This window comes from Sphaeramia orbicularis, chromosome 17, assembly GCF_902148855.1.
Source record: "Sphaeramia orbicularis chromosome 17, fSphaOr1.1, whole genome shotgun sequence".
Classification (NCBI taxonomy): domain Eukaryota; kingdom Metazoa; phylum Chordata; class Actinopteri; order Kurtiformes; family Apogonidae; genus Sphaeramia; species Sphaeramia orbicularis.
In genome coordinates this window covers 18,413,951-18,436,611 of record NC_043973.1, presented here as the reverse complement: position 1 = coordinate 18,436,611, position 22,661 = coordinate 18,413,951, and the positions used below count along the sequence as shown (strand labels likewise).

General features: G+C 37.9%; 2 protein-coding genes across 2 annotated transcripts; one reads left to right on the top strand and one right to left on the bottom strand.

Annotated features, from left to right (window-relative positions):
- Positions 1 to 4,772: 4,772 nt before the first annotated feature.
- On the top strand, positions 4,773 to 9,779 carry LOC115437150 (E3 ubiquitin-protein ligase MARCH2-like). The gene is made up of 5 exons (XM_030160301.1): positions 4,773 to 5,086; positions 6,031 to 6,329; positions 6,421 to 6,616; positions 7,608 to 7,817; positions 8,445 to 9,779. Exons 2-5 carry the CDS (start codon positions 6,145 to 6,147, stop codon positions 8,598 to 8,600), a joined length of 747 nt encoding a protein of 248 aa, XP_030016161.1. The 5' UTR covers positions 4,773 to 5,086; positions 6,031 to 6,144; the 3' UTR covers positions 8,601 to 9,779.
- Positions 9,780 to 10,387: 608 nt separating this feature from the next.
- Positions 10,388 to 21,373, bottom strand: LOC115437151 (ras-related protein Rab-11B-like). Its single transcript, XM_030160302.1, has 5 exons — positions 21,161 to 21,373; positions 14,480 to 14,675; positions 13,226 to 13,419; positions 13,013 to 13,093; positions 10,388 to 11,081 (listed from the first exon to the last, which is right to left on the bottom strand). The coding sequence occupies exons 1-5, from the start codon at positions 21,198 to 21,200 to the stop codon at positions 10,936 to 10,938; spliced, it is 657 nt and encodes a 218-aa protein (XP_030016162.1). The 5' UTR covers positions 21,201 to 21,373; the 3' UTR covers positions 10,388 to 10,935.
- Positions 21,374 to 22,661: the final 1,288 nt, after the last annotated feature.

Here is a 22,661-nt window from a genome sequence, read left to right as displayed (position 1 = left end):
CAGAAAGCTGACCTCTCTTGATTTCCAAATAGCATGCTTTAAGGTGTGTTGGATGATGACCGCTGTGCCTCTATAACGCTCGAAGTGAGTGGACCCCCTCTTTATCAGTGTTTGGGTTCAAAGACAAAAAAAAAAAAAATGGAGATGCACAAACATGACCAAAATAGATGGTGTTTGACTAATGGTTGAAAATTAAATGCGGACTTGACTATGTTAGCCTAACATAGTTAGGTTACAGAAATGAGACAGTTTAGAAAATGTAATGAGACCAATTGGAAAAATCTTGATCTCTAAAGAAAGTATAATCAAGTATAGACATTTTATTTGTACCTCAGTTACATTAAACAAAATAATCCTTTTTGGACTAAAAATGACAAAGTAATGGATAAATTAACTGGACTTTAGCAAAATCATTCTGAGAGTTGCACTAGTAAGTCAAGATCTAGGTCACCTTCACAAATGTTTATTGTGAAAATTTAATGTTATGAAGTTTTCTATTATAGAAAGAGAAATCTGACCACCTGTGGCCTATGTGACAATTTTAGTGTTTGTGCTTGTGCGTTTCCAAGATTTGGTATTTTTGTCAAACTACAGGACAAAACAATACATAAATTAACATTGCATGTGAACATTTCATTATGAACAGATGCAATTAAATGAGATGTTTAGTCAGTATAATATGCTTTATGTAATATAATTTTTTGGTTGATTTTCTTTATTGTATTCTTGATTTTTGGTCATGTGGTTGATTATCTTTTACATATGTTTCTCTGTTTCTTTTTATTGAATATTTGTGTCATTTACGTGGATATTTTATTCATTTAGTTAATTTTGTTGTTTTAGTGTTTGTCTTGCTCATTAAAATTTCTCATATAGCTTTTATTTTACCTTTACAGAGATATAAAAGTGCTATGATATGTGGATTCATTTTCAGTACAAAATGGGGTTATTATGGCAATTCATTTGTTTAAGCTTGGTTTGTCTAAAGCTATGTTGTGTTGGTGAATCACTGTAATACAAATAAATTGTTTTAATGATTGTAACTGGAAATAATCTATAATCTTTATGCTACTTTATGTACGCTGTTACCCATAAAGGAGGAAAAATTTTGTTTTCATACACATTCCTCTTTTTGGTACTTTTTATTCACATCAGTATTTCCTTTGACCTGGTACAATGATTACATACTGAGCCCCAGTTACACTTTATCTATGAAGAACAAACCACATTATCACAACCATTTCATGAGAAGAGGTAAACATATTTTATTCCAAGTTTATGGGCAACAGTGTATTTGTACTCCACAAGATTTCAGAGGCAAATATTGCACTTTTTTTTGTTTTACTCCACTAGATTTAGTTGACTTGCGTTTGTTACTTAAATTCGACATACTAACCAGTCCAGCAGGAATTATTAGCTTCACATTGGTGAAGTATGTGATGTATCTGTAAGTGATGCAAACAGAAAAATAATGTATTACAACATTCTGCATGAGCACTTTTACTTTTGATGCTTTAAAGTAGACAACATTTTGCTGACTGAAGTACTTGTGTCCTTTTACTGTAGTGTGCCTGTAATTCTACATTATAAAATTTCTAAAGTACAGGGTCTCAGTACTAGTTCTTACTAATGAGTAAATATTACATTTCACAGGTGTTCGAAGGCTACACCTTTAGAAACAAGTAGTCTAATGTATGCCTGTGGTGTATAAAATGTTGTTGGGGCCCGTCAGTTTAGTGTGTAATTTAATCTAAGTTTTCCTGCAAATTCCTCCAACCCTTCTTTCACCCCAGATCCTAGGGCTGGATACAAGGATATAGATTAAATGCCTCCACCTAGTGGTTCCATTTGTTATTGTTTCTCAGAATACTACCTGCAGTACTAGTCTTGTGTTATCCCTGTTATCAGATGCTGTTCATGGAGATGAATACAATGAAACATATTAGTAATTAATTAGTAATTAGTAATTTTAGGTGTAAAATAACTGCTTATGTTCTGTGTGCTTCACATCCACCTCGTAAATTACAGTACAGGAAAGAGCATATAAATCAGTAGTTCCCAACCTTTTTTGGCTCGTGACCCCATTTTAACATCACAAATTTCTGGTGACCCCAGAATGGTGACATTTTTTGCTAAAATTAATTTTTCTTTGATCATGTAATAGTTTGCTATACTATGTTGCAAATAAATGTTAATTTTAGACGACATTTAGTCTATATCATGTATATTTTTATGGACGGTGGCAGGAAAGCCAGGTGTAGATTACTGCATAAAGTGAGAATTTTATTTTCCTTGGTCAGGATATGTACAGTCAGTCCAGCTGTGATTTACAAGGCTGACAATTAATACTGAACAAACAAGAACTCAAAGTATGAATTATGAAAGAGCTGCAGCATCTGAAACTGACCACAATGAACATTTGAAAGATAAACAGAACCACAGTGCTTCAGTTTCAGCTTCAGAGTTTGTCATGTATTTTATGGATTGGGATTGTCTCTCTCAACTCATCATATATTTTTTATTAGTACATTTTTTTGTTTGTTTGTTTTGACGTGAAAAATGATGTGAAAGAATAATAAGTTTTGATGAAGTCTGTAAGTTCTTATTTGCCCTGGTCATTCTTCTTGGTGGTTCTTCTAGGTTCAAATAGACTTGTTTCTCTCTATTGAAAATGTTTCTTCTCTCATCCAAGAGTCTTCTTTAGTTCTGAAGAAGGAACTATTTTCATTTTTCCGTTGTGAAGATCAAAAGACCGAAACAAGTCCAGTTGAACCTAGAAGAACCACCATGAAAAAGTTTTGATGAAAGCAAATATGATGGTTAATTACTTTAAGACACTTTATATAAAGCCACTGAGCAACATAGATGAGCATCCTAGTCGATATAAATTCACTCATCGGTTTTACTAATGATTTTTACAGTGTAACATCTACTATTGTTGAACATTGTAACTTTATATCTTCAAACATTTTGTAGAACAAGAACCAACAATTATCATCTGACAGAGATCATGTTATATCATAGGTGTCCAAACATGCGGCCTGGGGTCCAAATGTGGCCTGCCAAAGGTTCCAATCTGGCCCATGGGATGAATTTGCAAAGTCAAAAATTCCACAGTCTTGAATTGAATTAAGCAAAAAAGAAAAAAAAAAAAAAAAAAGAATAAAATTAGCTTGAATTAAGGAAAACATGTTGAATTAAGAAAAAAAATCTTCAATTAAGTACAAAAAAATCTTGAATTAAACCAAAAAAATCTTGAATTGAGCCAAAAAAATCTTGAATCAACAACTTCAAATTTTTTTCTTTGTTTTAGTGCAAAAACTAACATTAAATTCTGAAAATATTAACATTTACAAACTATCCTGCAACAATAAAATGTGAATAACCTGAAGAAATATGAACAACCTTAAATGTCTAAAGAAAATTCAGCACAATTTGAACTATTTTCTGCTTGTTACAAAGTGTTTAGAGTCTTTGTAGATCTGATCCATAATGCACATGTAGAAATGATAAGTTGAGGCAGAATATTGTTAAAATTGCACTTATTTTTCTTAAGAAATTTCAGTTTTTTCATGTTATTCACAACTTTTTTGTTTGGATAATTTATAAAAGTAAGTATTTTCATATTTTAATGTTTTTTTTTCTTTACACTAAAACAGTGTTTCTCAAACTGTGGGGCAGGACCCGTAGGGGGGTGCAAGGGCTTGCCAGGGGGGTCATGGGATCACTCCTGGGTGTTTTTTTTTTTTTTTTTTTTCTTCAGGTTAGAGCAGGGGTCTCAAACTCAGATTCTCGAGGGCCGGTATCCTGCATGTTTTGGATGTATCCCTCTTCCAACACACCTGATTCAAATGATAAGCCTATTCTCAAGCTCTGCAGAAGCCTGATGACGACCGTCAGGTGTGCTGGAAGAGGGATACATCCAAAACATGCAGGATACCGGCCCTCGAGGATCTGAGTTTGAGATCCCTGGGTTAGAACATGCAGCAGACAAACATTAGCATACTAATGTTTTAGCGTAGGAGCACCCTGGACTCATTTTAGGGACGTACAACAAACAAATCTACTGCCATGGTGATCTGTGACTAGACTAAACAAAGAGTTTAGGTTTGGAGAATGGACGAGGATTGGACTGGAAAAGAAAAATGTGACATGTTTGTGTTTTTGCACAGTTTGAGATGTGCAGTGGAAACAGGCTCATTTCAGCCACTCATAATGTTAAAATGTTTGTCTTTGTTACCAAAATGTGTTTGTTGTTCTAAAAAAAAAAAAGTAGCTTTATCATCATAGTTGTAAGATAATTGCACATTTCTTATTTTTATTTGGAAAAATATTGTCTCGGGGCAGTCTGGTTAAGTTTATTTGTATTATTCAAGCAAAAATCTGAGTTATTTGTAATTTCCACAACAAATTATTCAAGGAAAAGCAAAAAGTATTGGTACAATATTGATGTTTCTTTCAATAAAAGTTATAATTGCACCACTGTTACAATGTTGTTGGGGTTGAGGGGGGGCTAAAGATTTTTCATCCTCCAAAGGGGGAAACACATTGAGAACCACTGCACTAAAACAAAGACAAACATTTGGAGTTGTCATTATTTATATGTTATTATGTTATTATTTTACTGGTCCGGCCCACTGGAGATCACATTTAGCTAAATGTGGCCCCTAGACTAAAATGAGTTTGACACCCCTGTGTTATCTGAATTGTGTTTATTATTATTTCTCCATATTACCACTGACAGTGAAGGCAGCATCATGTCACGTGACCACGGCACAGCTGAGGGATGCTGAGGTAGGCTTGCCCGTTGCTAGCCAGTTAGCCACATTAGCTGCGCCTTGTAATCCTGGAGGAACAGTCGCTTCTTTTCCCCTTTCCAGACAAAATCACCTGAGGGAGATGCCCTACAAGCCATGGAGAGGACACAGCGCATGCGGTCGTCTGTTGTACACCCCCGTATTGACAGCTTTTGGTTAGATGTCAATGTCATTATTCGTAGCTAGGGCTGTCTAGGTAGCTAAGCTAGTCTGTGTCTGGTTAACGCAGAGCCAAGGCCAAGGCCAAGCGAGAAAAGGGAGGCCATCGGGTGAGTAAATTAACGGCTGTTTGTCACATTAAGTGTCAGATTTGCATAAACAAACACTGCACATCAGCTTGTCGAGTGGCAGCGAGTCAGCCTCTTGATCTCGTTTCCTTGTTCTGAAACACTATCAGCTCTCCTCGGCCGTTGCACACAGACGGCTCTTAATGTAAATCCATATCAGGCAAAATACGATGTGAATATTTAACCATAACCCAGGTACAAATGGATTCGCAGTCATCACACAGTCTGACAGTGAGCTGAAGGTTTATTTAGCTAGAGTACAATGTAATGAAATGTGATACCTTATTTAAGCTGCAGTCATTTTGTTCGATATATTTACACAGCAGTGTGTTACAATGGACGCTGATAATGTATTGGCATAGTACTAGAGACTATTTTGTGAGGAATGTCAGAGTTACACAGTGTATCAACTGCATCACCAGTGTTCCTAGTCCTCATTTATCTTAAGCAGAGTGTTCTCTTGCATTTCATAGATGGACTGAAGTCATATTACCTATATTGACTTTGTTAGAAATATTTTAACTGAGTAAAAACATTTAAAACATAAAATATATCCTTATTGTTACACTTAAAGTTGTAGTTGTTTTTACTGAGTTTGTTTTTCCAAGTTTTTCTGCAGCAGGGCGTACTGTTTTTGGCTTGCAGTGCCTTTGTTGGAAACCATAACTGATTTTGGCATCATTGCATGCCTTTGTACTAATGGATCCATCTGGCATTTAAAGCTTTTATTTTTTTGCTCCTGGACTTTTGAATTTTACTTACTTTGTTCATTTACAGTGCACATTTTGCTACTTAGTCAGTATACTGTCATCATATCTTATAAAGATGGCATCACTTAGCCCTTTAAAGACTCTTATGAGATGCTTTGAAGAATGACATCATGGTGTACACTGCTCATACTTTCTATTTTGTTCACCATCCACCAGGCATTTGCTCTGTAGGTGGACAGAGGAGGAGAGGAGTGGGACTCTAAGTTTTGGATCAAACCGTCTTTTGAAGTCGCCTCCACTATCTTCGTCATTGTCACCCACAGCAGAGCCATGTCCTCCTCAGGGTGCTGCCACCTACCTGGCTCCCTTTGTGATTACTCTGGGAACGCTGAATCTGATGCCTCTAAGGATTCGGAGGAGTCTGATTCTACCGCGCAGGCCCAATATATTGCCAAGGTTACGGCAAAGGATGGCCGCCCACTTTCCACTGTTGTCAAAGCTGTGAGCTTACAGAGGTAAGTGAGGGACCTTATGAATACTCTGTAATTGCAGCGTACTGTACTTAATCACCATGTTGTTATCTTTTCTGGGTTTTTTTCTCTTTAGTGATGTAGGCATGTGTCGGATTTGCCATGAGGGAGCTGGAGGTGAGACACTGCTGTCACCCTGCGACTGCACTGGTACACTGGGAAAAGTGCACAAGAGTTGCCTAGAGAAATGGCTGTCGTCCTCCAACACCAGCTACTGTGAACTGTGTCACACAGAATTCACCATTGAACGGCGGCCTCAACCCCTCACACAGGTTAGAAAGTTTGACTCTGAGGGTGAATGGTTCCACTTACTGCCTCTTCTGTCATTTTATGGAGCAGGCTTATTAAGACCTTTTCTCTAATTTGACTCATGTATTGTTTTGTTTTATGTTTTGGTTTGGCTTTAAAGTGGTCCATAAAACATTGAGCATATGAGGTTTCATTCATCTAGACCAGGAATTCCTAAGAGTTACCATATTTGCCGAGAAGGAAAAGCAAGGCAGTGGGATTACAAACTGATGTTATTCTGTAAATGCACTGGAGCTAGTTGACTTATTAATAAGTTTAAGCCACTGGGCCTTTTGCTTCACTTGATAAAGACAGGAAATGTGGGAATGACAGATAGAGAATGACATGCAGGAAATGGTTCAGCCTGTTGGGAATTGAACCAGGGACTCAGAGCTCAGGGAATAAGTTGCACAAGTGGGAACTCTTCTGTGGTACTTGAATGCATGTAAAAACGAGTTGTCTTGCATATAGACTTATAGAGAAGTGAAAATAATTATCTAAATGTAATGTGGAAGTGTTTCAAATATCAAACTAAATAAACTGATCAGTACTAAAAGAGGTTAAAGTAATATGAGTAAGGTAATATAAAAATATATAACATAAAAATATTCATATAAGTTGGTGATAAGTTCATCAACAGCTGAAATGGTAGGCTAATGATGATAGTTGATTTGTCTTACTTACAAAAATATTTATTTGGTATGAGCAGAGTTCTCAGTGTCATTAGAAAATGGATACTTGAGCTTATCTGATGACACTCAGCTGGGTCCACCAGACAGAAAAGGTTGGGAACCACTGGCCCAGACTGTGTCAACAAATAGCCTCTCGCAGGGATGTGATGTGACTTTCTCAAATGTCTCAAAATGATGTGGAATGTTTCAGTGTTGTTTATAAGTGGAATGATAGAAGGATTCATAGATGGCAAGCTGTGAAGTTCAATCAGATCAATGACTCTTCTTTGTGGCTCTTCCTCAGTGGCTGAAGGACCCGGGCCCTCGCAGTGAGAAGCGCACGCTCCTGTGCGACATGGCCTGCTTCCTCCTCATCACCCCCCTGGCAGCCATCTCTGGTTGGCTGTGTCTGAGGGGAGCCCAGGACCACCTGCAACTCAAGAGCAGACTGGAGGCTGTTGGCCTCATCGCTCTTACCATTGCTCTCTTTACCATCTACATCCTCTGGACACTGGTAATTTATACTTCACTTGTAATTGTCCTGTAAATGATTAAAAACATGTTCTGTTTTAAAGTATCTTAGTTTGTTATGTCACAGTTTCTGGTCTATATTTGACTGAATAACACGAGGACGTGATAGAGAGATCCCCAAGATGCTTTATCGAGTAATAATGCTAAGAATAAATTAAATAATGAGAGGAAAAATACCTGTACTTCATTATGTAAACTAAACTAAGTAAGTAATAGATCTTTAATGTAGCATTATCATTTGAATGAATGAATCTATATGTCAATATATGCATGTATAGAATGAGAATATTATCAAAAATTTACCCTTCACTTTCAGTAATTACTAAATGCATCATATTCTTAAAAAACAGGACATATCAATCTGAGGCATCTTCAAAAACCTCATTCCTTTCATTGTCAGCAGCAGAATGATAAAAAAAATTACAAACTGAACATTTCTGCTCATAGCTCATGTCCTGCAGCAGTTGCAGATCCAGTTAGCGTATCACTCCTGCTGTATCTGTACTACAGTGACTCAAATATCTTGGTGTCAGCTTTATTCATGTCTGTCTTTTCCTCACTTGTCACCTCTTGTCTGACCCCCTCCCATTTTCCTTCCGTTCAATCTCAGGTATCATTTCGGTATCACTGTCAGTTGTACTCCGAGTGGAGGAGGACCAATCAGAAAGTGCGCCTGCTCATGCCTGACATGAAAGGGGCTCACACCACCCAACGCTCTGTGCCGACCAAGTCGACCAAGAAAATGACTGATGAGACCATCGTATGAGTGCAGAGTGGTGTCAAAAGGAATATTTAAAATAAAGCCCACTGACGCACTCTCTAAAAACAAAATTAATCATATTAATGAACTTTTGCACTTCATATGGACCATTCAGAGAGGGGAAAGCCATTTTCCCTTTTTTTTTTTTTCTTTTGTTGAAGCACTTGATGTAAACTACAGCAGTATTGGCTGACCACTAAAGTGGTTTTGGGAGGAACTCATTCCGGAGTCGTAGTTGATGTTGAAAGACAGAGTTGTCGTCGGACAGCCAATGCTGGATGTGAACAGCTGAACACATGGATATTGGACTAACCAGCCCGACTTCATGTTCATGACACAAACTATTGAAATACTAAGACACAAGCTAATGTAGCAGGATATAACTGATTCAGCATGCTACTACAGTATAATATGAAACATATTCACTTCCTGTAATCCCCTCATGCCCCTTCACAATGTATTTAGCTGGTTTTGAACAATGGGCATTGAGTAGCCCAGCGGAGAATAATAACCTGAGAACATTATTGACAGTCTATCTGTGAATATTCTTTCTTGAAAACATTGTTGTCTATAATCTGAACCCCTTTAAATTTTTCTGGATACAGCTTTTGTCATTGCTGTCAAAACATTTTCCTGTTTAGACAACAGCTAAAGCATCACATTTATCACACACGAGGTCAGTAAAGATTGTATTATATGGTTTAACACTAACGTGCATCCGTTAAACGAGCGTGCAGTTATGTAAGAGGACATAGTATTGAAGGCGTGGAAGTGTTTACAATCTAATTGGGTGCAGTTTCTACTACTATAGTAAAAGTGCATTACCAACAACTCTGCTCCACTTGTAAATGCACCATTCATTAATTGAGCTGCCTAGCAATGACTAGTAGTGTTACGTCCTACGTCATAAGAGATGAAATTTTAAATAGAAGAAACACAGTGTTCTGAATAGTAAGATGCAGACGTTTGTCTTATATAAAACAGAAATGTATCAGAGTGGCTGATACTCAGTAAAGGTGCAAAAGAAAAACGTGTCAAATCTGGTACATTTCACAGATTGGAGATGTCAATCAATGTATGCAGCATATGCTAAACAAGGTAATTTGTGTTATTGTAGTCTTCCTGCTGCATCCCCTGGAAAGTTGGGTTATTGTGCAATAAAACACGAGGGACTCCTGGATTCAACCTGTGTGAAATGTGACTTCTGTGGTAGTTACTGGAGTTTGTACATGTAATGATCTGCTCTAGTTCAGGCTGATGATCATGTATATTCGTGGTGGCTGAATAGTCCGAAATATTGCTGAGGTTTAATATATGTCACTTTAATATACGTTTAGGAAGGTCATGATTTATACTACAAATCTGTCAACTCCACAGGATTTCTGTAGCTCCATAAAAGTTTAATAACTTGAATTTTAGGCTGTAAATACCTTAAATTCCATTATAACAGATCACTCATTAATTGAGCTTTGAAGTTCATCTGACTTTTATGAGGTTCTAATTTCAGTCTTGCATAAAATTAGCTTTTTGGCTTTTTAATACAGACATTGATGAGCAAGTTAATTACATGTTCCCAGGTTCTGACAACCTTCAAGTGCGGAAAAGTCACTATTTGAATTCTGTTGTGAATAGCTTTACTAATCCTCTTAAAACAATGAAACTGTTAAAATTAAGTTGTTGAAACCTGCAGAAATGCCATATTGTGTTAATATATTTAAAAAAAAGAAGCTTTGTTTAGGTGTCAAATTGTAATATGTCAGTTTGTCTGTTTCGTTAAAAAGAACACAACAACATAATATTGTAAAATTTAATTTCATGGCATTAATATAATGTATGTGAGCAGACAAGCTATCAAAATCAAAACAAAAAAAAAAGAATATATTTTACACAAAATGAAATGAGCATCAGCAGCGTCAAAACCACTTTTGAGATGATGACTGAACAAGGAGAGAGAGAGCCCAAAAACAGGACTGCAGGTACAAACTGAAACAGGCAGGATTCAGACCCAGGCCTCCAGCATCTGCAGGGGAGATGTCGAGGCTTACAAGGTCTCAGGCGAGGCTATCTGCTACACTATCCTGGATAACTGTGGTAGCTACTTGTGCAGTACCATCAGTCCTGTTTTTGCACTAGAACGTAGCAGACCCGGGTCAGATTATGATTTGAAATCAATTCAAACACTTCTTTCTGGGATTGATCACTTGTGGCATAATGGAACTGATTCCATTGATCTAAAAAGTGCACGTACAGACGATATTGTGCCCCAGGCAGATGGAAGCATACCAGCACTCTGGATTTCAATTAATAATCGACCCAGGTGAGGAGGGACGGTTGCCATGGGTTACAGGTTCTGACAGCACTGCAGTTTGCTCCCCCTCTGGCCGTCCGTGGTCGGTGGCACGCTGATGTCCACCACATTGTTTCCTGGGGATTCGTCGTGGGCAGACCGCTCAGCAATCTGTTTCTGCGATACGATGCGGTAGATTTCTGTTTTGGAAAAGATGGGACACAAATGGACAGATCAGGCATTTCTGCTCCATTGCAACTCTATGTGGATTTGGCAAAGTCACATGTCTGAGCGTCCAACAGGATCCGATACCTAAAACTGATTAGAGACGACACCTGTGCATCCCCCTCACTTGGCACATGGTTCATTAAAATTAAGCCTGAGAAACGACTGTAATCATAATGAAAACCAGTGGTGTGAAGATATGAGATACAGGACAGATGAGTCGAACCAAAAGACAAACATAAACTAACTTCCCACAGTCAGAGGAAGCTACACCAGTGCAGTTCAACATTTAGGTAACACACATGGGCTGTGTTACACCCACTAGGGTTAATTTTTAAACCAGATGAAATCATAGTTCACTTTTGAATCATGTCACACCCAAACTTTAAAATTAGCTTGAAATTATGACAGAAAGATACGGACAGTTAAAGCTCTGTGTAAATTGAGATGAACTTTTACTCTAAACCAAGATGACGCTTCATTTTTTTGCACTATCACATAAAAAAAGTGTCTGGAAGGTTATTTTTGTAAATTTGATACGTTACAGATTACTAGTAAAAATGAAACTATTTAAGTTACATCTTACTTTTCTAAAGAAAAGCTGAAAAGTCCTAAAACTATACATGTAAACCAACAGTGTCTAGTAAATTTAGAGCCTTTTTACAATTTAAGAAGGAAAATACTGCTGAATATCCAGCTGAGACATGTTCAGTGTGATGAAACAAGCACCACGTAAACCTTTTACAGAGAAGAATGTATCTGATGTAATTCCACTGGAATCACCAGCATTTTAATAAAGAAGTAGAGTTAATTACATTTGTTTGTGGAACTAATGCAACTGACTACAATTACATTCAGTATATGGATGTAGTTACTCCCCGACGATGTATTTTTACACTTATACTTCAGGATGTTTTTATTTTTCTGAGTTTAATCCATAAAGACCCAGTGTTACTTTTGTGGCAGTTTCCAAATGGTTTTTCTTCAATTTTGAACCTTTCTTGAGTGATTTATCACCATTTATTATACGATTATCATCAGTATTTTTGCATTCTTAAGGGTAAATCGGGTATTTTCCTACTTTTAACTTACTGATCATGATTGATGCTCATAAAAGCTCAAATTAAAGAGAAAAAGAGAGAAAATGGAGGAAAAAGTGGCTTTTTCAGTAAAATATATCATAAACTGAACATAAGAACAAGTGTCTCCATTCACTGTCATTTATTAAACTCCATATGTTTCACTGGTGAATCAATGTTGTAGAAGATGACGGTGTTTCCACGTTCATTGTGGAGCCTCTGAACATCCAAATGGGTCATATCTGATGACCATGAAAAGATGACAAACTGTATTTTACACCAATTATTTACATGAATTGATAGGATTAGTGGATCAACAGTTATTTAACTTTTTATATCGGTAAATGATTTTGGTTTCCAGTGGGTGTTTGGGTCTTTATGGGTTAAATGAATAATCAGGCTCCTCAAAGTCACACTGAGTTTCTCTCAAGATACTGGTTCAGTAGGGAATCTTATGGGGTAAGCAAGTACCTTCAAAGTGATTCAACTTCATTTAATATCAGTTTTCACAGTAAACTTGTATTTGCCATACAGTTTGTTTTTTTTTTTAGATATTTTGCAAAAGAGTTCTAAAATAATGATAGACTGAATCTTTGTTGATGTAATCCAGGCATGACCAATTTATAGCAGGTACATAATAAAGTTCTTTCACATATTTACATATTAAACTCTCAGTTTTCACATCACTCCAAGCTTTACCACCTATGATGCTAAGGTAAAATTCTACCTTGTGGAAATGAATAATTAATATTCTCATCTTAGATCTATCATTCAGATCTTATTACTCTTAAGTACTGTGGACTGTGGAGTGTTTTTAATAAACATACCTGTAAGAATATTCTTGAAGGCTTCTTCAACATTTGTTGAGTCCAAGGCTGAAGTTTCAATGAATGACAGATTGTTCTTCTCTGAAAGCAGACATTTAACACAAATATTCTTATCATCTCGGGGATACCCACATAAATGAAAAAATAATACTAAAATGAGTGTAGATATGAAGACATTATTTGTCCTGATTCCAGCTGTTCCTGCTGCCATACCTGCGAAGGCCCGGGCCTCGTCTGTGGGCACAGCCCTGAGGTGGCGCAGGTCGCTTTTGTTTCCAACCAGCATGATGACGATGTTGTTGTCCGCGTGGTCCCTCAGCTCCTTCAGCCAGCGCTCCACATTTTCATAGGTCAGATGTTTGGCTATGTCATACACTAACAGCGCCCCCACCGCCCCTCTATAGTATCTGGAAAAGGACAGATTCAGAACAGTGGCAAACAGGAAACACATTTAGATCAATGGAGCATGGGTTGTTTTCTGGTTTAGTGTTGAAAACTTGAATGTCACAGTTAACGGAACTGGCACGAATTTCATTTTTTCACCTTGAATACACATAAAATATGTCATGTTATCATATAAGCAATTTGATTTCTGCATTATTCAGCTGGTTTACATTTTCAAACACTAAATATGTTCAACTAGGGGTGTGATCAGTTGCTATTTTGCTTTTTAATTCAGTAACAAATCCTCATAAGTTACTCTATTTAATTAACCCATAAAGACCCAGTCCTACTTTTGTGGCAGTTCCCAAATGAATCTCTATTTTTAACCTGTCTTAAGTGATTTATCACTCTTTATTATAATATTATCCTCTGTATTTTGCATTTTTAAGTGAAAATCATACATTTTCCCATATTTAATTTTCCTGATCATACAGATGTTCATAAAAGCTCTGATTAAAGTTGAGGGTTATTACATCAGAAACAAAGAAAACTGAAGAAAAAGTGTCTTTTTCAGTAAAATATATCCTTAAAACTGAACATAAACCAAGTGTCTCTATCCACTGTCATTTATGAAACTCCATGGGTTTTACTGGTTAATCAATGTTGTAGAAGATGATAGTGTTTCCACGTTCATTATTGACCCTCTGAATGTCCAAATGACCATGAAAAGATGACAAACTGTATTTTGCACCAATTCTTTACACATATTGATAGGATTAGTGGATCAACAGGTATTAAACATTTTACATCATGGTTTTGGTCGCTGGTGGATGTTTGGGTCTTTATGGGTTAAATGAGGATTGTCTTGGTCTAGGAAGGATCTCCTTGCCCTATTTACTGATTGAACCCAACTGCACCTCTTCCACTGAATGTCAGATTAAACACAACAATAAGCCTTGTTTGAGTGAACTAGACGAAGGGATAGAATGTTTTTTTGTGACTGCACTGCTGAAGTACTTCCCCACACAGGGGGGGTGTTGGGTGTCAGGCAGAACTATCTGCAACGCACAAAGATGGACTCACGCCGAGGTGATGGCTCTGTAACGCTCCTGCCCTGCTGTATCCCAGATCTGAGCCTTTATCGTCTTGCCGTCCACCTGAATGCTGCGTGTGGCGAACTCCACCCCGATAGTGCTCTTACTCTCTAGGTTGAACTCATTTCGTGTGAATCGGGAGAGCAGGTTGCTTTTCCCTACACCCGAGTCTCCGATTAACACAACTGTAAAAAGAGAAGGAACAGAGAGGAAAGGAGAGCATATTTAGACAAATGCGTATTTACTTTATGCATGACGGGAGGGGTTAGGAATGAGACATATATTAATAGATCCAAAACATGGTGATACTGCAAAAAACAGCACCTTATGTTTTTCTGAGCAAGAAATAACCTACTCATGTACTTTGGAAGTGCATGGTTATAAGTGAAAAAAAAAAAAAAAAAAAAAAAATTCTGGAGTATAAGTGGAGCACTTTATAGACCTGATAAATTTGAGTAGGTATTGATTCTGTGAGGATTTTAGTGGAAATTGTAAGTTTCACTGAAAATCTTGAAAATGACAAAGATTTTTTCTGCCAGTCTGTACCTTATATCTGGAGAATCTGATTTGCAGGCTGGAGCATGTCTTTTGCATCACAATACTTAATTTATATTATATTATGCAAATAAATATTTTACCGTAATCCAAAAAAAAATGCAGCATCTGCAATCTGGATATTCCATTTTTGATAATATTTTGATTAGCTGTTCAGCAAGAGCACTTCACATTATGGTTTATGTCTTACAATGTTGAAACTACTCCTTCCTACTACATTTACTTTACTATCTTCACTGCCATAAAATGTATACCTTTAGAGGCAAAAGGCCAAGAAGCTGTAATACTGTGTTTTTGAAGGGATTTAGTGTTAATAATTCAATTCAATTCAATTTTATTTATACAGCCCAAGTATCACAACAAAGTCATCTCATGGGGCTTTACAGAAATTGTTGAATTGATCAAAAAAAAAAAACAAAAAAAAAACACAATGAAAACAAACAGTCAAGTAATCTGTTAGAATGTTCTGAAGGCTTGGGCATCAGTGCACAATCAGACTTGATGCTACTAGGACATGCTCACTGTACATAGATCAACATCTTTCATTAGACCCTGCCCTTATATGTGGATTCTCACCTCTAGTTAATGAAACTTTATGTTAAACTGTTCATTTCAATGCCCCTTATTCTTTAAAATAAGCCTCATAAAGCCGTTACAGTCACTTTTTAAGATGTAATAAACAACTATGCAACAACTGTGACAAATTAAAGGAAAAAACAAGAAAAGCACTCGGAGAGCACAGACCTCTGCCAAGGCAGGTCAGTCCCCCCCCGATCACCACCAAAATTTAATTATTTCTTCCTTGTGGCAGTATCAACATTTCCTGAAAATTTCACGAAAATCCATCCATAACTTTTTGAGTTATCTTGCTAACAAACAAACAAACATGCACGCACGCACGCACGCACGCACGCAGACAAAGCAAAGCAATCACAATACCTCCTGGCGGAGGTAAAAACAACGGGGGGAGGGGCCTCTATAGTATGGCATTGCCTCTGTCTGTGTGTCACTGAATGGTTTGATGGGTATAAAAATAATGTGAATCATATGCTAAACCCATCTGATCACCTACAGTAGACTTTAGACAGCGCTCTCCACCTCGCTAAATTTAAAGGAACATCTTTTGGGAGAAAAATGTTGAGTCAACATACTTGAATGAAGTGGTGAGCCAAAACCTTACTAAGAAACGCAATGTTTGTTTTTCTTTGAATGTGTCATCCATCCGTACATTGACTTCATGTTACAAGAAAACATAACAGATTGTGTTTGATACCGCCTTGCAAATATGATGCAATGATTTCCATGTCTGGCACTATACATATTTTCTATTTCATGTACAATTTGAAAGTCATTCTTTGGTTGAACAGTTTCCAATCTATTATGTGCATATGCAGCATGTACAGGGAATTGCATTTCAGAGAGAAAACCCATTCCAGAGGTCAGGGGCCAATATGGAGCCAAGACAGGGCTAAAAATATACAAGATCTACTGTTGATACACTTGTGGTGTTATTTACTGAAAGTAACCAACTAAATAAATACAGGTTTTGTTTTTCATCCGGGCAATGACAAATAGATTGCGTAAACTTGACCTTTTCAGATCAGGATTCTGAATAACCCAGACAGGGGCACCATAAGGGCCCATGACTGACAGGGGTCCTAGAAACTACCTGCATATTTCTCATCAATCTTGTATGACATGATAAAATCTATCGTGTGCAGAATATTGATCCATGTCTGCACAGTGTTCTATTTTTAGGGTTTGTATGGTTTGCAGCACTGAAGTGGTGACTTTTTTTTTCATACGGCTCCAAATCTCTGGTGGCCCCCCTGGACCCTAGATATATTTAGTGATGAGCAGCTGAAAGACTGAGAAACTCCATGAATGTGTATTAATATGTGAAATAGATGATCATAAAATAGTGTATGTTTAGGATCCAAACCTGAGGCTAAAATCAGGGATGTCAAACTCATTTTAGTTCACATACAACTCAGTGTGATGTCACATGAGCTGGACCAGCAAAATAATAGCTGGCGTAATAGACATAATTGCTTATCAGTAGTAACACCAAATTGTTCTCTTAATTTTAGTGTGAAAAAGTAAAATTACTTTATTATTGAAAATGTGAATAACTTGAACAATCATGTACAACCTGAAATTTCTTAAGGAAAATAAGTGCAATTTCAACAACATTTTGTCTCAGCTTAATATTAACACAACTTACAGACCACAGCGGATCTACAAATGCACAAAAAATTTGTAACAGACAGAAAATTGTTAAAATTGCACTTATTTTTCTTGTTCATGTTTGTTCAGCTTATTGTTTGTTCAGATTGTAAATATAAACCTGAAATGTCTGAAATGCATGTTACTAAATATTTGGTGTCTTTGTAGATCCGCTTTGATCTATAAGTTGTAACGCACATATGTAAATGATAAGCTGAACCATAATATTGTTAAAATTGCACTTATTTTTCTCAAGACATTTCTGGTTGTCCTTGTTATTCACATTATTAAGGATAGTTTGTAGATGTAAACATTTTTATAATGTAACTTTTTTCTTTTTTCACATTAAATCGAGAGGAAAATTTGGAGTTGTCATTATTTCTAGGTTATTGTGCTAGGTTGCCAGACGTTTCGCACCTTAAGTCTGGATGGTTTGCCCTCCCAGTCAAGACGTTTCGCCTCACAAGCCTAGTGGGCATAATTAGCATGGTTTCTTATCATCTGGCGAGGGTAGCATGGGATAATCTCTGTTAGCCCTCCCCCAAAACACTCTAATACTCAGCTATACAATTTTACAGTGATTTTGATGCTTCATTCATGGCATAGCACATTTGAAACTCCTCCCCCAGTACATTCATGTGGTAAGATAAGATAAGATAAGATAAGATAAGATAAGATAAGATAAGATAAGATAAGATAAGATAAGGAGAAACTATATTTTCCTCTATATTGGGGGGGGGGTTTCATTGTGGGCAATAGTGCAAGGGGGCTGCAGCATCATACAGAAAACACAGTACAAACAAGAAGACGTCTCAGTACAGACACATAACAATAAATCACACTGCAGACATATGACAGCAGTAAATAACACCAATACTATGACATGGCACACTGAAGCATGGGACAGTATACAGCATCAATAGGTAAATAAATATGTGTATTAATTTGTACATTAATTAGTTTAGAAGAAGAAATTCTAAATATGTATAAGACAAATTATATTAATTTCAAGATAATGAGCTCTACACCGCAAATGACATGTACCAAGCTCTCTGAAATGGTACTTTCAAAGTTACTGGGGAACAGACAAATGAAATTATTCATCTTATCTGCAAGTTGAGGTTGGATTTCAATCATGATACTCTACGGCCATGATGTGGTACCGGCTCGATTTGACTCGTTTTTTTTTGCGTTTCCATTACGAAAAAGGACCTGGAATCTGGTACACGGTACTAGTTTTTTGGTATCACCTTCACCAAGGTTCCAGGACTGGGGACCAGATACTAAAACATGACGTGTAAACACTGCAGACCACTGATTGGTCAGAGAGTTTTCTCTGTGACCCACTATTTTACAAAAAACAGATGCGGAAGTTTACAGTAAATATAGCAATTGGTTAATCCACATGATGACAGCCCGAAAAACTACACCATGGTCGGAGATTCAGTCTTTGGTGGCTGACGTAAAAATTCAGCATGAGCTTGACAAGGCAACATGCAACGAGCAAGTTTATCAGCAACTCTCTGAGCAGACGACACGGAAGTAACGCTATGACATCCAGGTACTCTACTGTAAAGTTGGTAGTATCCTGTCATGGAAACGGTCTCCAGGAATAGGACCTGGTACCCGAGTTGCATCGAGTCAAGCCGGTTCGATGTAGTGGAAACACAGCGTAAATCTTGTCCAAAACATCTTCTACGTTGTACACATCTATATATTTCTTGTATTTACATCTATATCAGTGCGCTAAGTCTGGCCCGAAAAGTTTTTATCCCAGGGTTTGAACCGTCTCATGCTCCAAACGCCCAGGGTCCAAAAAGACCCACTCCCTTGTGCTATAGATGAGTTTCATGTGACATATGCATACATTAAGTCTTGGAGGCGGAAGTCACGCCGAGTTCGTAGCGTGTTAAACAATGGACCTGCTAAACTCCTGTGTGCCGTTTATTCCTTAGCTTTCACCAAGTATAAATTAGGCATACAGACCACTTGGTTCCATTGGTGGCAGCAGTGGTTCTGTTCTGCCGACCGCTGTTTATAGTTATTACTGTGGTTAGCGTAGCTTCTCAGTATAGTTAGCCTTCGTGCCTGTTGCGCTTAGCGGTGTGGAAAAAAAGAATTGTCATCATGTGGTACGGTGATGAAGACCCCTTTAAACCTACCAGGAGGGCTTCCCCTGGCCAATCACCCTATAGAGACAGAGTGATTGTGGATCTACCTGCTCCCTTTGCCAGTGATGGCAGCCAGAGTTTCCTCAGCTGGAAGTGGCAGGCGGAGCTACGGCAGGCAACACTGGTGAGTTCAGCAGGGAGCTAGTAACAATACTCCCCACCCGTCTGTGCAAGTCTGCTTTTCTACTATGGGACAGCCTTCCCGATGCGGTCAAGTGAAATTATGCGGCCATAAAGAGAAGATGAGATCGGCTTTTGGGCAGAGACAGTAAATGGACTGTTTTAGAGCTAACGTATCTGCTTGTTCATGAGTTCCAGGGGAGAGCCTGGAGGCTGATGTGAGCCGGCTGGTAGCTGGTACTGGTGTTTTTGCCTCTGAGTTGCGCGTGCATCACTGTTGTTAGTAAACATTGAAAGTCATCTATTATCTCAATCAGTATCACATTGGGGTGTATGTGACCCCTGAAATACAACAAGTTTGACACCCTTGACGTTTATAGTCTTCAGTGTAATTTTTGCTCTTTGGGCCGGATTGGACCCTTTTGCGGGCAGGTTTTGGACCGCAGACCCTATGTTTAGACTGATCACCAGCTGACCCCACACTGTCTGAACCTGTGGTGGTGCTGATTGATCCGGGTTTCTAGACCTGTTTGGACCCAGTATATAAGGACCGGGCTGCTACAGTAGGTTTTTTTGTTTTTCTTTTTTTTTTTTTTTTTTTTTTTTTTTTTTCTCCCACGACAAAGGAAATAGAGCCGAACTTTGTCCCTGTCTACATCGCACTGGGTCCGGGCTGCAGGAAGCTGATAACAGGCTTCATCAAAACCTGAATCGACAGTTTCAGGCCGCCTTGCCCTTCCTGTTTCGGCCGGGTACATGGACGATGGCTCGGGTGGAGAGAGAGAGAGAGAGAGAGAGAAAGAGAGAGAGAGAGAGAGAGAAGGGGAGAGAGAGCCCTCGCCTCCGGCAGATGCCCTATTCATCCCACAGAGGATACTTTGTTACATCTAAATGGGCTTTTGGCGTGTACAGGCCCAGGATGTTAATGTGCCACAGGAGCTGATATCACGATCAAAAGAAGTCATTCTGGATGGAGGTCTCCAGATAAACACGGACCTGACTCTGCTGCTGCTTCAGTCACAGACAGACAGACAGACAGACAGACAGGCCTATTGAGTGGAATCCTGCAAAAACACACCAAACTGGGACTTAGTGCCTTCTGAGTGTTAATAAAACCTGGCGGAATGTCATCTGTGTGTGAGGATGAAGCGTATTGATGAGTGGAGGCAGAGGCTCACAGGCCTTTATTCAACTACAGAAGGTGAAATGGGTCTAAACATCAAATATAATCCGATTAAAAATAGGAAAGTGTTCACTTCAGCGGTTAATCCTGCGCTATGACTTGATAAAAGTTTAATACAAAAGGCTGAGCACGGACAGGGTGTTGCATCCATACCTATAAATATAGCTGCAGGCGTTGTAATGTTACAATGACAGCATTCTGTTGTAATAACACCAAGCGACTGTCATCCGGCCAGGTTTTAATGACAAACACCAGTCCGATCCGATGGCTTCAAAACACGCACATATGAGCTCATGCGAGAGAAACACAATAAGATACAGGCAGTTCTAAAAGGTAGAGCTATCTGTCGGTGTGAGCCTGAGTAAAGGGGGAATGCAGTCATCTCTTTTTTTTTTTTTTTTTTTTTTTTTTTTACCTTTGAACAAGAAATCGTATTCATCGTCTCGGTTCCCCATTCTAGACGAGGCTGATCCGACGCTTGTCTCCGGAAGAGTGTGCGTGGAAACTGCGCCTGGGGGTTTTCGTTGTATGCAATAAAAAAAAAATACGGTAAAGGTTTGGATTGAGACTCTGCGCCAGTGTCGGCTGTCAGGGCGAACTGGCCGCAGAAAGAGAGAGCTCCCAACTCTGCAGAAGGAGGGGAGGAGTCCTTGCACTGCGCATGCCTTCCTCTAGGGGGCGATCCTTCCTGACATGCCAGCAGATAGGCTTCCATTCAGGCACTGAACCCTGGGTCACAGCACAGCCACAGCATCCAGGCTCACTGTACTTCAGGTGTCATGAAACATTGTCTTGGTTTATGCCCAATATGTGCAAATCAGAACTGTTTGTTTGTTTCTTACACTATCTTTACATGTGTACATTTTCTTGTACTTTAACCTGTTGCTGCCTTAATCAATGAATTTCCCTCAAATAACACGTTGAGTTTTTCCATAGATTATTATTATTATTATTATTATTATTATTATTATTATTATTATTATTATTATCTCTCCGGTATCTGGGTGCGCCTTTTAGGCACATTTTGCACTTTGTGTTAAAAAACTTCAGATTATTTTTCACAATTTAAATAAGGTTAGAATTCAAAAGTTGTTCATTTTTGCATGATCTTTAAAATTCTGGCCACCAACTAAAATTTGCACATTGTAAACAAAAGAAAATTACAAGACTAGCATCTGTCTCCCAAGTGTGCCTAAAACGCACTATTTCTTCCATTTGATATGTATGATTAGGGCTGACCTTGATTTACAAAAAAAAAAGTCAAATTAGAGCAGAAAAATAAATCAATATATAATATTTAATAGTTTGATTTATAGGTGTGCATTTTTGGCACACTTGGTGACAGATACTAGTATTTTTGAACATTTGACCTAGCGTCAAAAATAATCATGCAAATTAACCAGTGTTGCTGTTAATCATTGACATATGCCAGGCTGCAAAAATCAAATAACATGTGATCCACTTTTTATGCAGTATATTGGAAAAAAATATTTTTGTGTGTTTTTTGCATCCAAAAAAGTGGTTTGTTTACAATACAAACACAGCATTTAACGGGTTAAAAAATGTGACAATTATTGAGTATTTGGTATTTTTATTTACGGCTCAAGTTGATGAAATAGAAAAAAGTGTTAAAAGAATTAAAAACAAACTATGAAAATTTTTTTGACATTATTCCACAGGTGTGCCAAAAAGGCACACTTGGTGCTTAGTAAGGGCCTTGCTGGACGGGATACCAGAGGGTTATTATATTACTTACTTATATTACTTTTTTGTAATCATTATATCAGGGGTGTCAAACTCATTTTCTCCCAGGGGCCACATTCAGCCCAATTTAATCTGAAGTGGGCTGGACCAGTAAAATAATAGCATGATAGCCAATAAATAATGACAACTCCAAATTGTTTTAGTGCAGAAAA

Excerpts from the sequence above, each read along its gene's own strand:
- LOC115437150 (XM_030160301.1), top strand. The coding sequence starts at position 6,145 with ATGTCCTCCTCAGGGTGCTGCCACCTACCTGGCTCCCTTTGTGATTAC. Across the intron at positions 6,617-7,607 it reads GGCCTCAACCCCTCACACAG|TGGCTGAAGGACCCGGGCCC; the intron begins GTTAGAAAGTTT and ends GCTCTTCCTCAG. Across the intron at positions 7,818-8,444 it reads TCTACATCCTCTGGACACTG|GTATCATTTCGGTATCACTG; the intron begins GTAATTTATACT and ends GTTCAATCTCAG.
- LOC115437151 (XM_030160302.1), bottom strand. The coding sequence starts at position 21,200 with ATGGGGAACCGAGACGATGAATACGATTTCTTGTTCAAAG. Across the intron at positions 14,676-21,160 it reads ATACGATTTCTTGTTCAAAG|TTGTGTTAATCGGAGACTCG; the intron begins GTAAAAAAAAAA and ends CTCTTTTTACAG. Across the intron at positions 13,094-13,225 it reads CGAGGCCCGGGCCTTCGCAG|AGAAGAACAATCTGTCATTC; the intron begins GTATGGCAGCAG and ends GTCTGCTTTCAG.